At 38.3% G+C, this 16,652-nt stretch overlaps 1 protein-coding gene across 1 annotated transcript in view; it reads right to left on the bottom strand.

Annotated features, from left to right (window-relative positions):
* The window catches only part of LOC126195833 (phosphopentomutase), a 127,223-nt gene that overhangs the window by 55,951 nt on the left and 54,620 nt on the right, over positions 1 to 16,652 (bottom strand). Inside the window, exon 8 of the mRNA XM_049934508.1 lies at positions 9,542 to 9,765. Coding sequence (XP_049790465.1) covers positions 9,542 to 9,765 — 224 coding nt within the window. The remainder of the gene's footprint in view (positions 1 to 9,541; positions 9,766 to 16,652) is intronic.

Genomic DNA, 16,652 nt, shown 5'->3' with positions numbered 1-16,652 from the left:
TGAGCAAGATGTATGAAACAGGCGAAATACACTCAGACTTCAAGAAGAATATAATAATTCCAATCCCAAAGAAAGCAGGTGTTGACAGATGTGAGAATTACCGAACTATCAGTTTAATAAGCCACAGCTGCAAAATACTAACACGAATTCTTTACAGACGAATGGAAAAACTGGTAGAAGCCGACCTCGGGGAAGATCAGTTTGGATTCCGTAGAAATACTGGAACACGTGAGGCAATACTGACCTTACGACTTATCTTAGAAGAAAGATTAAGGAAAGGCAAACCTACGTTTCTAGCATTTGTAGACTTACAGAAAGCTTTTGACAATGTTGACTGGAATACTCTCTTTCAAATTCTGAAGGTGGCAGGGGTAAAATACAGGGAGCGAAAGGCTATTTACAATTTGTACAGAAACCAGATGGCAGTTATAAGAGTCGAGGGGCACGAGAGGGAAGCAGTGGTTGGGAAGGGAGTGAGACAGGGTTGTAGCCTATCCCCGATGTTATTCAATCTGTATATTGAGCAAGCAGTAAAGGAAACAAAAGAAAAATTCGGAGTAGGTATTAAAATTCATGGAGAAGAAGTAAAAACTTTGAGGTTCGCCGATGACATTGTAATTCTGTCAGAGACAGCAAGGGACTTGGAAGAGCAGTTGAACGGAATGGACAGTGTCTTGAATGGAGGATATAAGATGAACATCAACCAAAGCAAAACGAGGATAATGGAATGTAGTCGAATTAAGTCGGGTGATGTTGAGGGTATTAGATTAGGAGATGAGACACTTAAAGTAGTAAAGGAGTTTTGCTATTTGGGGAGCAAAATAACTGATGATGGTCGAAGTAGAGAGGATATAAAATGTAGACTGGGAATGGCAAGGAAATCGTTTCTGAAGAAGAGAAATTTGTTAACATCGAGTATAGATTTAAGTGTCAGGAAGTCTTTTCTGAAAGTATTTGTATGGAGTGTAGCCATGTATGGAAGTGAAACATGGACGATAAATAGTTTGGACAAGAAGAGAATAGAAGCTTTCGAAATGTGGTGCTACAGAAGAATGCTGAAGATTAGATGGGTAGATCACATAACTAATGAGGAGGTACTGAATAGGATTGGGGAGAAGAGGAGTTTGTGGCACAACTTGACCAGAAGAAGGGATCGGTTGGTAGGACATGTTCTGAGGCATCAAGGGATCACCAATTTAGTATTGGAGGGCAGCGTGGAGGGTAAAAATCGTAGGGGGAGACCAAGAGATGCATACACTAAGCAGATTCAGAGGGATGTAGGTTGTAGTAGGTACTGGGAGATGAAGAAGCTTGCACAGGATAGAGTAGCATGGAGAGCTGCATCAAACCAGTCTCAGGACTGAAGACCACAACAACAACAACAACAACAACATTGAAATGCAATACAACTTTTATCAAGCCATAAAAATCCAACAGCTTTTGAATCAACCGTGTATGATGAGAGATGAAGGCATGCAAAGTAATTTAAATAACACAAACACGCACATGCGCACTTGAAAATGCATACTCCAGCAATGTACAACTTTGAGTTGTTGGGTATTCTGCCAGATATCAGTGTCATTCTTGCATGATATTTCAGTAACATAACTGTCTTGGGTAGCACCCGATGAAGATAAGAAGTTACGTTATCAAAATATCTTGCAAGAATGACACTAATGTCCGGTAGAATACCAGACACCTCAAGATGTCCACAGATCACCGGGAAAGCCTGAATAATTACAATGTATCACTTATTACATTGATAGATGGAAGATGTTTAATAATTGATGAACTACTTCCATTAACTGCAAAAACACATATAATGACAACTGCGTGTTGCAATGACCATGGACCCAGAGCCCTTCCTACATTGGCTTGTTGTTTCATCTATAAAGGACTAACAATAAATTCCTATCTGATATTGGCTGGCTGACTAAAACCTGCAATACTGCATAATCAGTTTAAATGAGTAATCCAACCCCCACAGCACTTGTAAAATGCAGCTCACCAACCCAGTCTATCTTGTGAAACCCTCTTTATATCTGTATAATTAACGCCACCTGCATCCACTTGAAGCTAGTTACTGTATTCCAGCATTGGTGTCCCACTAAAATTTTTACCCCAGCATCCTCATAATATTGGCAGTAAGAAGATGCAGAGGAGCATTTGAGTAACGATGAACAGGATTACTCCGATGTGACAAAACCTATGAACCTTCAAGTGGGACAAGTTCTGATTCGGATGACAATCAATCAAAGAATAGGTGAAAAAACAACAGTAATGTTCAAACTGTCACAAATGAACAACAAATACCAAATATACTAAAGGAAGATTTATACTTAAGCAGTGATAGTGAAAGTGCTGTAAAAAGTTGCGTAGTTTTAGAAACGAATGAACGTGTGGAAAGGAAAGTAAACAATAAAACTAATATTCCACATCATGGTAAAAAGTGTGTAGTTCATGCTGATGAATGGAAATGTAACGTCTGTAAACTCAAAGTAGCTGGTGGGAAGGAATATGTCAATACACAAGGTAGGACTGTTTCTGTTTAAGTACTGCAGCCTCCGTGCATGTGTAGGATGAAATGCTCAGAAAAACTGTCTGAAACTGAAAGACAGAAGATTTTTCATTCATACTGGCATGAGGAAATGTCTACAGATATGAAAAGGCAATTTGTTGGCTCATTTGTTGAGCAATGTAGTACAACTCGTTCAAGAAAAAGAAATTTAACCTCGAATAAGTGTAAAGAAAACACTCTAAGCTACTATTTTACTGTAAATGGTGGATGAGTTGAGGTGTGCAAGATTATGTTCTTGAACAATCTTTCTATCTCAAATACAGTTGTAGTAAAAATTTTGAAAAACATGGAGCCAGCTGGAGTAGTAAGAAAAGATCAAAGGGGTAGGCATACTCCAAGCAGAAAAATACCTGATGAAACTGTTGAACATATCAAAAGACGTATTTCTTCTTTCCCACATCATGAAAGTCACTACAGTAGAGAACAGTGTGTCAGGAAATATTTAGGACCACAACCGAACATACAAAAAATGCATGACTTATGCATGGACAACTGTACTCAAAACAATATTGACCCAGAAATAAGGAGTAAAAAATGGCTTTATGCAGACATCTTCAATAAACAGTTCAATTCGTCATTCAAACCATCTGAAAACAACACATGTGATACATGCGATACGTTTCAGGTAAAAATGAAAAGTAATCAGACTCCAGGAGAAAAAGAATCTGTTAAAGCTGAGTGCACTACTGATCTGAATGAATAAAAAAACAGGTATCTGTTAAAAAGTAATGACACTAACAAGGCAAGAGGAACACCAACACACAAAGTGTTCACCAGAGACCTTCAGAAATGTTTGCCACGCCCATTCATATCAAATAGTATTAGTTTCTATAAAAGGAAACTTTGGGCCTTAAATTTTACCTCGTATGATGCATCAGATTCCTCAGTTCACTGTGTGATGTGGGATGAGTCAAAAGGAGGGCGAGTCAGAAACGAAATTGCATCAGCGATTTTGAAGTGGGCAGATAGTGTCATACCTGACAGTGACGTGGAAGAAATCACACTTTGGACAGACAATTGCTACAGACAAAATAAGAATGTGAATATTACAATGTGTTTTTGCTGGTTACTGCATAAGTATTCACAAATTAAGACCATAACTCAGAAGTTTCTACTAAAAGGCCATACCCATATGGAGGCCGACAGTGTTCATGCATTGGTAGAAAGGAAACAGAAGAAATTGAATAATACGAGTATTTTAACACCCTGGGACAGGTAACAATTGGTAAGAAGAACTTCCAGCAAGTACATTGTTTATAACACGGAACTTCAAGATTTCAAAAGTTTTCATTCACTGTATGCCACAAAAGGCTCTGAAAGGCCTCCCCTTGTTTAGAGGAAAATGGATATGGAGAACAGGCCATTTTTATTATCAAAGTGTGTGCAATTACAAGCGAAACAGGAAAACATGGGAATTCTGTACTTCAAAACATCTTTCAATGGTGCAACAAACAGGCTGACTTCATTATGTTATGCAGACATGGACATACATTTCCAGCATATTTGAACCAACTCTCAGATGTCCCAAGACCTATTTCCCTGCAGAAATATAATGATTTAATGGCACTGTTGGCATATATCCCTTCAGTTTGTCATGCATTTTATAAGAACCTAGAACATACACGTAATACAAACATAACAGACTATTCAGAAGAAGACATAGATGTGATTTACAACCAAATGTGACATTTATGTTCATAGAGCAAGTTGTACCACAGTGTGAGTAATGTTCTGTTCATGAAATATATTCTTATGATGAAATTAACGTGATTGAGTAATATTATTCATTAAATACCGCAACATGTTTATGAGAGGTATAAAACACCATGTCCATTACCAGGGTGTATACATGGACAAGGAAAAGAAATTCCCGGATTTTTCCCGGATCTCCCGGTTAAAAATTCATTTTCTCCCGAGTGAAAATACACTTTTTCCGTGTATACTTTCCCTCGGATGTATAAAACGTATCCTTCGAATGGATATGGTTTTATAGAGCAGCGTAGAATTTCCCGGTGCTTTAGAAAACGATACTCAGGGCAAAAAGACACGTTTTGGAAAGATCTTTGACGTGCAGCAACCTGTAAGCTGCATATTTTCGTATTACGAAAGTACAAATTCGATTTCCACCAACAGGAAAATTTAATGGTTTAAATTAATATACATAGCGTTGCTACAAGAAAAGCAAAGGTTTTGCATATAATATTTGACTCGAAGATTAATAAGCTACAAGAGAAGCTAAGCTTTCAAATGTAATGTTGATTTGTTTAGCACATGTTACACTTTAAGATACATCACACAAATACGCCAGTAAAATTTTTAATACCGACATAAATCTCTGATCTTCTCGTCATCACAGAGTTGATTTTTAAAAGAGATTTAGGAAATTCATCGTACATTCTCGCACATAGTTCATCTGCGTAAAAGGAAATTTACTTTGAAAATAACGCTTTTGGAACAACAATTCGCAAATATTTTCCCGCGACTTGTCAGAAATAGACTCATTTCAGCAGTTGCCAGATAGCGCCAGATAAGAGGCGCCACCGCGCTTGCACAGCTATAGTGACGTAGGAAGCCCGTACGTTCGTACATGTAAAACATTAAAAGATCTTACATCTTGTCATAAAAGAAACAAGACATCAGATGATACTCCAAGAGTGTCGGAATTTTGTGAACCATACTAAAATGCGTAGTTCGCCTTACAGTGCACATTCGTATGTCCAGATTCCCAATGACCTGATATTAAGCATTTCAGTGTGGTTTTCAGGACGTAAATTTTCTTCGAGCACCAGTAATGTATTATCTCATGTCTGGTTCTTTGTTAAGGCATAATGCCATACGTGCCACCGAGCGAGGTGGCGCAGTAGTTAGCACACTGGACTCGCATTCGGACTTTATTGTTCTGCAAGGCGATTAATGCTTGACTGTCAGAAAGGTGAAAATAAAATAAAATATGAAACTAGTAACATATTTTAGCCTTCTGTAATTATGTTAATATATTTTAATTCACTTGATAGCTCCCAGCCACGGAAATCGGTCTGTTTTTATTTGACGTGAGAGCAGTAAACAAAGAGGAAACAGGAAAATCACTAAATGTAAACATGGGTCACGTGGAGACTACCCCCTCTCCCCCCCCTTCCACTATAACTCAGACTGCTCTGCACTTCAGAACGTCAAAAATTAAAAAAAAAAAAAAACTTTTCAAACATAAGTTCATTTTGTAGCGCACATCTTTCTGAAGAGTCTGATACATAAAACATATATCTTCGAGGAAATGTAAGACACGTTATTTGGTCTCAAGTGTTCAGTGCAGTGCCACGCCTCTTCAAACAACATTCTTATAGCACACGTCACTGTATTTCGCTCTGTGGAACTCAAATGTGTATATTTTGTAATGGATGCATTCAAACTATTTCAGGACAGTGGAAATTAATATGTCCTGTGGTGCCTATCCTGCTCCCAGTCGGCCGGTTTGACATCCTGCCCAACCCCTCGCAATTAACACTGGATAGGATAATTTGTAACCAGGAGAAAATCTGTACTCTTTATTGCCTATTAGCTAATAACTTGCTCTTCTGTGTAACATAAAATTAAATATAGGATACCTAAAACCAGTAAAGACAGGAGACAGGCTAAACAGTACACATTTCTTCAATCCTTAGGTGCTAGCGATTTTTCTCTCTAATCTTGCTACAGATTTACATGGCGTTCTTTCCTTTCTGCGAAAGAACTATTACCTTGTCAAAGTTCGTCAAACGTTTTGCTACGTGAAAAATGGAAATGTCGTTGTCTAATACTGAAAAAGGTGTTAATACAATTAGTACCCAAGACTGGTGTGGTTTCTCGATCTGATTAGGTCTATTTTGTCACTGTGTGCAGGATAAAACAAAATAGGCCTTTCTATTATTGCAGCTATTGTAACACATACCAAATAAATGACACTGTTTTGACAATAATGATCATTTTTATAATATGACAAAATAATTGACGAAGTACCAATACGAAATACCTATTTGACCTACTACAAGCAAAAAGCTTTACGTTAGGAAATAGTTTCACATTTCATTCATGCGCTCCAGTTTCTCATGCATGAGACCGAAAAATAGAACAAAATTTTTGTGTAAATTTGGAATCGTCCTATTCTTCCATAATTTGTGTGATGTCCCCGTTTCTTCTCCTTCCTCGTTCTAACGAAGTCTTATCATCACTAACTCTGTAACTATTCCAACCACTGTCAAAACTCATTCTCCGGTTAACTTAACTACCCCGGCCACAATCACCGGTTTAGTTATCCAGAGATTATTCTCCGATTAGTCGTTATTACGAGTTCGTACAATGCGTTTCCCGCGCTACTTCAAGAATGGGACTTAAACGGCTGCTGGCTGGGGACTGCAACTGGCCCTATGTAGTGTAGCGATCTGGCCAAAAATTTTCTGTCAAAATTTCTCTTTCTTGGATACACCGAGAAGATAATACGTAATCTTTCTTACCCGTTACTCCTGTTAGTCGTTTATTTCCACTCTGGTAGTCTGAATCTATGGACTTTGCTAGTAATTATAACAACGCTGAACATTCGCAAACCGAATCAACCACATAAGCAAGCAGCAGTTGGCATTCTCCGGTTCGGTTTTATTCCGCTCAGCTCGTAATGCCCCATCCCGTTTTTTCTGCAGGAAAGTTTGTTTCCAGATGTGACGACGATTTTTTCCTCAAGAATATGAATTTGCCCCCTCCCCCCAAAATTGCCGCCCGGTTCAGATACCCTGGTTTGCCGCCACTCCCCACTAGATCTGGGCCTGCTGCGCACGACAGGAAAATTTTCCCCGGTACCATGTGGCTGGTTGCTGCTACTGCTACTTACACAGCCAACAGTCACATTTCTGTAGCTAGAAGCGGGAAAAGGTACTAAAAAGCCTTTGACACATTCTGCTGTAGGCACACGCTTGTACGAGCACTTTGTTATTTTATATGGCGCATTTCCTTTCCGTTTTTTTCTCTCGTTCATGTTTTAACGCTCCAGTATTATTCTGCAGTAGCGGGATACAGTAATATCCTTTAGTTAGAGTATCGGTTCTACCAGTCAAAATTACAAAAAATTAACTGAAAACTTAATCAACGAAAAATTCCCAGAATTCTAAAATGTTCCCGGGTTTTTCCCAGTTTTCTCCCGGATGAAAAAATTCCCGGGTTATTCCCGGATCTCTAGGTTGTCCCGGGTCGTAGACACCCTGATTATGTATCTGCAAAACTGGTACAAAATGAAATAAGGCTATTACATGTGAAGCAACATGATACTTAATGTTCAAGGTGTAAACTGACCAAATTTCGTTACAGTGATGCTATTAATAGGTCAAGATATGTAAGGGAGAACACAGTGTAACACCTTCAAATTGCTCTCATGCAAAATTTAGTAAATGTGGCAGTGTCCTATACCTTTGACTCTGTGTACCAACTAAATATGTTAAACTAGCACTGACTGTCTTCAAAGTAGGACACATTTTGTTCCACATGTAAATGGATGCACAGACATCAGGACTCAGAACATTTCTGCAGCCATTCTATGTTAGACCGCACAAGAGCGTGGCATTTTGGGATTACAGCAGAGTACAAGAACATGCCTATAGTACACTATTAGTCCAATGCCAATAAGCAGATTTCTTTTAATTAAACTTTACACAGTGTAAGGGCACACTTCAACGTTAAAAGCACTACCAAAAAAATATGTAACAAATACCTTCTTAGTAATGCAATCTGTCTCAGACTGTTTTCTGTTGAGATACTAGTCAACCTAATTTGAGATCATGAGTTTCTCAACATGAGATAAAAATCGTACCAGTTCGAACTCATCCTACACTCTACATATTGTGTCAAATCTCTTAGAAGAATAAATGGAGTAGCATTCAGTGCTGTCTTTCATATTCTTCTCACATCACACATCACTGAGGTTCATTTTTTTTTCTTCAATAATTCTTTATTGAACATAGTGAGAACTGTACATTAAAGAACGCTGATTCATCTACACACCCTATTTTTCCACGTAATCTCCATACCATTCTATGGCCTTCCTCCAGGGCAAAACAAGGGCATGTATGCCCCGTAGGTGCCAATGCTTGTCCTGGTAGCATGGTAGCTGTACTCCTCATCGACCTCAAAATGTCTTCCACGAATGGCATCTTTTAATGGCCCAAATAAGTGGAAGTCACAAATGACAATATCAACTTGCTGCAACATGTCAGGTGTGATAGCCATGGATGATCTCCCCGATCACTGCAAATTGTGGAGCTCCACCAAACCTTGATGACCTCAACCAACATGCCCAGCGACTCAATGTACTTCTATCAACAGCAGATGCTCAATAGACTTTGCACAAGTGTGTGTGAATATTCCCCACAGTTACTTAATCTGTAGTGATAAATTCAATGACTGCATGCTTGTAATGTAAATCACCTGCAGATGCAATTTTGAAACTGTCCTGTAGTTACGCTCACTCAGGAGACTTCAAATAATACATACATTTTGCATTTGCAGTATTATTTTTGGCTGAGAGAAAAAAGAAAGTGCTGTGCATTACTTTCTAGGCAACCCTCGTAATTAACAACAGACTCTCCATACTTCATTGTGTAATCTTGGAATCACCGTCGGCATTTTCCTTGGCAGTATATTTATCTTAACAAACAATGATCTTAAGTTAAACAATCATAGCTCAAAAAAATCAATCCTTCTGTCTGTCTCTAAATCTTTCATATTGGAATGTTCTTCTCAGAAAATAGTATCTAGCTGAATCACTCTGAAAGGTCCATGACAGCAAGTTATTCCATAATAACGCAAGGCAGTGCTCACAGAAGAAATGCAAAATGATTATGAGATATGTTATTGCACACTAAAACTATGATAAAAAACTTTTTGTAATGCAGTGCAGACTGATCACACAAAACTCAATGTGAAAAAATATAAGGGGCTACATACTTTGTATACAGATCATTCAGCTTATCAGCGAGGGTCAACTGGTTTGATTGCAAATACGCCACCATTTCAGCTACACGTACTCCAGCTGAAATTCCATCTTTGTCAAGCACTGCTGTTCCAAACATAAATCCAATTGCTTCTTCAAATGCAAAGATAACATGCTTCCCTTCTGCAATAAGTTGGTCAGCTTTATTTCCCATCCATTTAAAGCCTGTCAGTGTTTCCTGAAATAACAATAAGTGGTCAAACAACAAATTTTGTACATCAAATATTACATGCTGCATCTCAGTGGTATACGGCTTACCCAGGCGAGTGGGGCTCTGCCTGGGCAGATCCTAACTTCCCTAGGTGCACATGGACCTTCTATGGAGCCTACTAGTCCTATTAAAGGCACTCTCAGTGGATTGTATGGACCACCAGTCAGCACTCACAACCAACCCAACAAACAAAAGTAACTGCAATAATGTAATAAAAAAGTTAATGTAAATAAAACAGTTAATTGCATATGATATCTGAATAACAACAAGCTCAATGTTTAAATGTACATGTATTTATTATAATCAGTACTAAAAGTTTTTAAGTAAACTTAGAGTCTGAATGTTGTTTAGAGATGGGTTTGTCATGGCACTGTTAGTTGTCAGTCTGAGTAACAGTATGGTCAGAGGCATGACGAAGTGTGCCAAGCTTTATGAACAGTTTACTGTGTTTTGGTTAACAGGTACTTGTAAACTGACAAATCTTAATTTTGAAAAATATTTTTATTTGCTTTGAGTGTGACCCAGTTGGTGCACAAAATTGATAGCTAAGCCTCTGTATAGTTTGACAAAAGATTATACTACAATATGGACTGTAAATGGAGTAGTTGTAAAGTAGTATATAATAACTAGTGAGAATTCATTGGCATTGCATAAATGACCAGTTTACCCCAAAGAAATCTTTGAATATCAGTAATAATAGGCATGTTGCATAATTGTGGAAACAAATTGTTATATTTACCACCCAGTTCTGAACAGCCTAAATATTTGCATAAATGACCAGTTTACCCCAAAGAAATCTTTGAATATCAGTAATAATAGGCATGTTGCATAATTGTGGAAACAAATTGTTATATTTACCACCCAGTTCTGAACAGCCTAAATATTTATTTCAAACAGTGTTTCTTTTAATCAGTCATCACTGAAATATTTCCTACAGGCTATATATGAAATACTGTTCTTAACAGATGGCTTGGAACACATCAGAACTATCTTGATGAGCAGAACATATGACAATATTTAGTGCTACGCTAAATAATTGACAAAATGATAACAAGGGACAAACAAAGAATTTTAATAGCAAGCATCAGTGATGATTCAATTACTTTCATTATTAGACCAAATTTTACTAGCAAAGTCCTCAGACTGAGTAAAAATTTTGTTTTCAACAATTTGTCAAGTAAACACCCAAATGCAATTTATTTATTTATTTACTTATTTACATTTTATGGCCTTTGTTGGACCACTCTGGCCAATTTTATACAAAGAATTTTTCAGTTTCTTGTCAGCTCAGTACTTCTTCTATCTCTCGGATCTCATCCTTCTTTCTTCATCGGAAATCACGCTTCCTACTGTCTGTTTGTTGATTCTTGTTTGCAGTCTGGTTTGTTTGTCTGTGAGATTCCTGATTTTGTAAGTTTTGTTTCATAGGTCTTCCAATGTAATCTGTAGCTCATCCATATCTTCCTGGATTTCTGTAATCCATTTAATGTTGCACTTACTATTCCACAATTTCTCTGGTGTTCTGATTAGATGTCCAAAAATGAAATGAGTTTCCTCCTGATAGTACTCATTACCAGTTCTATTTCCTTGTAGACTGTTTCATATGTAGCTACTCTCAAGTGTTGTCTATTTGTGCAGTGTTAGTTGTTTAGAGGTGGTTTCACTTGCGTATGTTATTTCTGGTTGAGTGACTGTTTTGTAGTGTTTTAATTTTGTTGCGATTGACAGGCTCTTTTTGTTGTAGGTGTTCTTGGTGATATATTGTGCTCTAGTCAATTTGTTTATTCTGTTATGCCACTTTGGCATTTCATTGAGGTTATATGTTTTGATTTCTCCCCCATATTTAAATTTATCTACACTTTTCATTTCTTGGTTTCCTATGGCAATTTTGTTTATGAGTGGTGGGTCAGTTAACATGATCACTGTTTTTTCAAAGGATATTCCAAGACCAATTTTCTGTGCTATTTCCTGTAATGAGATAACTTGTTTTTCGGTTTCCTGAATACTGTTGGACAAGAGAGCAGGGTCATCAGCAAATCCTAGACAATTTAAACTTATTTTGCAATTTGGATGTTCTTTGGGTTAATATTGTACCATTCCCTCATTACGTATTCTAAAGCACAGTTGAACAGCAGGGGTGGCAAGCAATCTCCTTGTCTTGAACCTGTTTTTATGACGAATGGCTCAGAGAGTCCCCCCTGGACCTGACTTTTGATACGGTGTTGGTTAAGATGAGTTCTATCAATCTGATTAATTTTGTATGGAGTCCAAAATTTCTTAAGATTTTTAACATTGAAGGTCTATGAATACAGTCATATGCTCTTTTAAAGTCCACGAAGGTTATTACAAGAGGTTTATTTCATTTCTTGTAATATACTATGGCTAATTTTAAAGTGATGATCTGTTCTACACAGCTTCTCCAAGGTCAGAAGCCTCCTCGGTATTCATCTAATTCTTCCGCTGATTGTTCTTTTGTATAGGAGTCTGGAGAAAATCTTGTATGTACAGTCTAATAGAGAGACACCTCTGTAATTATCTGAGTTGCTTTTATCTCCTTTTTTATGGAGTGGGTGGATTATGGCTGTGGTCTAATGTTTGGGAAACTTTTCTGTTATCCAGATTTTTGTTAGGGCTATGTGTAAGGATGTTCACACTGTATTACTGGCATATTTCCATATTTCTGCAAAAACTTGGTCTTCTCTGCGTGTCTTATAATTTTTCATCTCTCTAAGTGCTGTTTCCACCACTTGGATAGTTGGAGGATTTATGAGATCAGGTGGAGTCTTGATGGGTGTGTCTGTATTAATTGCTAAAAGTTCCTGGGGTTCTTCACAATTCAAAAGTTTACTAAATGTTTTTGCCATAATTTCTGCATTTTTCCTTGTCATTATGTGCCATTTTTCCATCTTCCCTTTTCAGCATTTAACTTGGGAGGGGCAAATTTTTGTAATTGTCTTCCAAATATTTTGTAAAATGACTCTGGAATTGGTTTTATGGTAATTTTGTTTTATTGAGTCGATCAGATCTTTCTGTAATTGTCTCTTGGTTTGCCTGATAATTTGTGTGAACTTTTTCCTGATATTTTTGAGGTTGGTTGCATGCAATTATAGCAACTAAGATTTAAAAACAAGATGTAATAATATATAATATAAACATAAGCTGCAGCATCATACAGCACTAGCTGTTATGCAAAGTTTAATACTATGTGGTGACGCACACTGAACAGTTACACTTGCCATGTAAGACATGTATGTACTTCTGCTTACTGTACAGTATATTCTAACAAAGTGCTACACAAATTCAGATCACAAAATTGCAAATATGCCATATCTTAACAGTGCTCGTTACTGAATGGATTCCTTTCCTTGCTCTTCAAATCACACTTACTACAATTAGCAGAACTGAATGAAATATTACATGAAATGCAATGTGGGTACAAAATTTAGTTGGCCTGTAAATTCTGCACCTAAGGTAAAAAGTTTGGGGAAGAGTTTTGGACAAGAACTTGACTTTCCCTCAGTCTGCAATTAGGTACAGAAGTGAAGTGCTGCATTGGTGATAGTGTTACTGGACAGAGATATTGTCTGATTTCTATGCTTTTTCTTTGGGGAGTACTAGTCTATTAAGATATGTCAACTGCACAATTAAGAAATTTATTTAACTTAAATTTGCTAATTAAGCAATTGATGTCTGAAATTTGTTATGAAATATATACCACAGTTGCTGAGAAAATAACAGTTATGAATAAAATAAATTAAGGTAATAGAAGATACAGAGAATACTGCAGCAAAAAGTGAGGACAGTGTTGGGGATAGTATGGCAACAGGAAAATATATGAAAAAATTGGGAAAGGGGATGAAAAAGAATTAAAGCACTTGGAGCATAAAGAGTTAACAGTGGTACCTTTACTGAGTTACAAGGGAAATACTGAGTAGTAACATAATGGGAAGATGAAGGGATGACATACTTATTAAGCAACGATCTTTAAAAACTGCATACATTCAAGTAAAAACAGAGCAAGAATGGGAAGGAGAACATAAACCAGAAGTAGGTAATAAATGCTCAGTAGAATTCAGTACTAACAGTGTGTTTGTTTGTTTGATAGCAAGTGATAAAAGTGGACAATGAAATGGTGGGACAAGGAATAACATGTAAGGGCGATCAAAACCTTCCCATTTGAGTGCACTGCTGCCGTGTATACACAACATAGCATGACTCTGGTGTGGGTATCAGCCAGAAGATCGTGATCACCTACCAAACAGCTGGTATGTCCACCTTTGGCATGGATAACAGTGGTGACGCATAGTGGAATGGAAGCAACAAGGTCTCGATAGGTTGCCGAAGGGAGCTGACACATGTGCACACACAAATCACGTAATTCCTGTAAATTCAGGAAGGAGGGCAATGAGCACTGACACCATGTTCTATCACAGCCCGGATGTGTTTGATCACATTCAGATCTAGGGAGTTGAGGGACCACCACATCAATTGGAATTGGCCACTATGTTCCTCAAACCACTCCATCACACTCCTGGCCTTGTGACATGGCACATCACCTTGTTGAAAATGCCACTGCCATTGGAAAACATGATTGTCAGATGGGGTGTATGTGGTCTGCAACCAGCATACGATACTCCTTGGCCGTCATGGTGCCTTGCACGAGCTACACTAGATCCTTGGATGCACACATGAATATTCTTCAAAGCATAATGGAGCCACCATCAGCTCGTCTCCGTCCTGCAGTACAAATAAGGAGTTGTTCTCCTGAATGATGATAGATTTGTGCCCACCCATCAGCATGATGAAGAAGGTATTGGGATATATCAGACAATGCAACACCCCACCACTTTGCCAACATCCAGTGCCAATAGTCACGTACCTTGTTCAGTTTTAGTTGCTGATGTCGTGTTGTTAAAATTGGCACATACACGGGTTGTCAGTTCCGGAGGTCAATTGTTAGGAGTGTTCAGTACACTGTGTGTTCAGACACACTTGCACTCCGCCCAGTATTAAAATCAGAAGTTAATTCCGCTACGGTTTGCCGACTGTCCTGTTTACTAGTCTTCCCAGTTTATGATGTCTGACATATGTAATGAGGGGTGGCGTCCAACACCAAGATGTCCAGACGTGGTTTCAACTTGGTTTCACCATGTGTTCAAGAGACTCACCACAGCACTCCTTGGACACCTGACAAACCATGCAGTTTCTGAAATGCTTGTGCCAGGTCTCTGGGTCATCACAATCTGCCCCCCGGTCAAACTCTGATAGATCTCATGCCTTCCCCATTTTACACACAACAAGCACACTCACTGATACTACATGTACAGTGCATGTGACTGGCTAGCAGTTACTCCTCACTGGGTGATGCTGCTATCGCCTGGATGGGTTTACATCAATAGTAGGTCAGTGGTCATAATGTTCTGGCTGATCAGCGTAAGCACCAACTTGTCGGCAAATGAACAGTTGGCATTCACACATTTCCTACGAGCTTGCAGGAAATGTGGAAAAGTGAACTATGCCAAAATTATTAAAAAATGTGTCCAAACAGGGCCAGTACACTGTTATTCTTTTCTTGGCTGCAGAAGGCTGAACACCAGCAGACATCCATCAGAGGATGAAGAATTTGTATGGGGCATCATGTTTGTTAAAAACAACTGTTGTGGAGTGATGCACCAAGTTCTACACTTGTCGGTGATTCACCAGCTGATCTAGCAGGCCAGCGTCATCCTTTACGCTGACTCAAGTGGGAGGCACTTGAGCACCCACACTATACTCCTGATCTCTATCCATGTGATTATAACACCACCTCTGGTCCCTTAAAAAGGCTTTGAGGAGTAAACAATTCCTCTACGACGAAGACGTGCAGCAGACAGTTACAGACTTCTTCATGGAGCAGGACACAGCGCGTTACCAAACAGGTATCTGAAGTCTCACATCAATTTTGCCTGATAGGCGTTCAGGTTCTGGACTGAACAGACTTTGGGCAGAAATCTTTTGGTTGGACCTTTTAGAAAAATAAAAGGATGTGGCAAGGGATGAGAGATAAAAATAAAAATAATAAAATAAATAAATAAATAATAACAATGAGAAGCTGAGGAAAGAGCTGAAGGCATGGGAAGGGAAGGTCATTAGTTTCGAAGCAGAAACTGGGAATAAAAGAATGAGTTTAAGGACTGTGAAGATAAAATCCATAATTTGGAAGGAGACTTGGAACAGCTGCTTAAGGAACACATTAATAAAAGAATATCTTGCAACCTGTTTGATGAGAATTCCGAGACATTGCAAAAAGGCTAAATTCAGTAGACTTCAAATTGGACAACGGGATTCACTACATCCTATTGAATTTATAAATGATTTAATGAGGAATATGCCTATGAGTTGGTCTGATGGCGAGAGACAACTCAGAGATAAAGCATGAAAGCCTCATATGGGGATATGAATGTTTTGTGAAATATAGTACTGATCAAGTACTGGTCAAGCCAATGCTATTAAAAATTTTATTAGTAGTTCAGAATGAAAGAGGAATGTGGAAAGTGTCAAGTCACTTTGTGGAAGTTTAGAAGAGTTCTTAACAAGGGAGAATCTATAACAGAAAATATTTTCGAACAAGTTTAGGCAAGGAAGCCCAAAAGAAGCTCAACTGAATAGGAGGGGGGGGGGGGGGGGGCAACAAGGGGTGTGAGTGTAACTTGATGGCAGGGAGGATCCAGAAGCAGAGGTGAAGGATATTCATGTCATTATAGAAGGGATGATAGTCTGGAGAGACCAAATATCCAAAGGAGAGATGACAGTGAGATTTCTGCCTGTAGCCTTTGGGAAAAACAGTAGTTATGTGTTTAGTCACATATGAAATT

Source organism: Schistocerca nitens, chromosome 7, assembly GCF_023898315.1.
Source record: "Schistocerca nitens isolate TAMUIC-IGC-003100 chromosome 7, iqSchNite1.1, whole genome shotgun sequence".
Lineage (NCBI taxonomy): Eukaryota > Metazoa > Arthropoda > Insecta > Orthoptera > Acrididae > Schistocerca > Schistocerca nitens.
The sequence above is the reverse complement of the archived record's forward strand: the minus strand, read 5'-3'. Positions and strand labels throughout refer to the sequence as shown.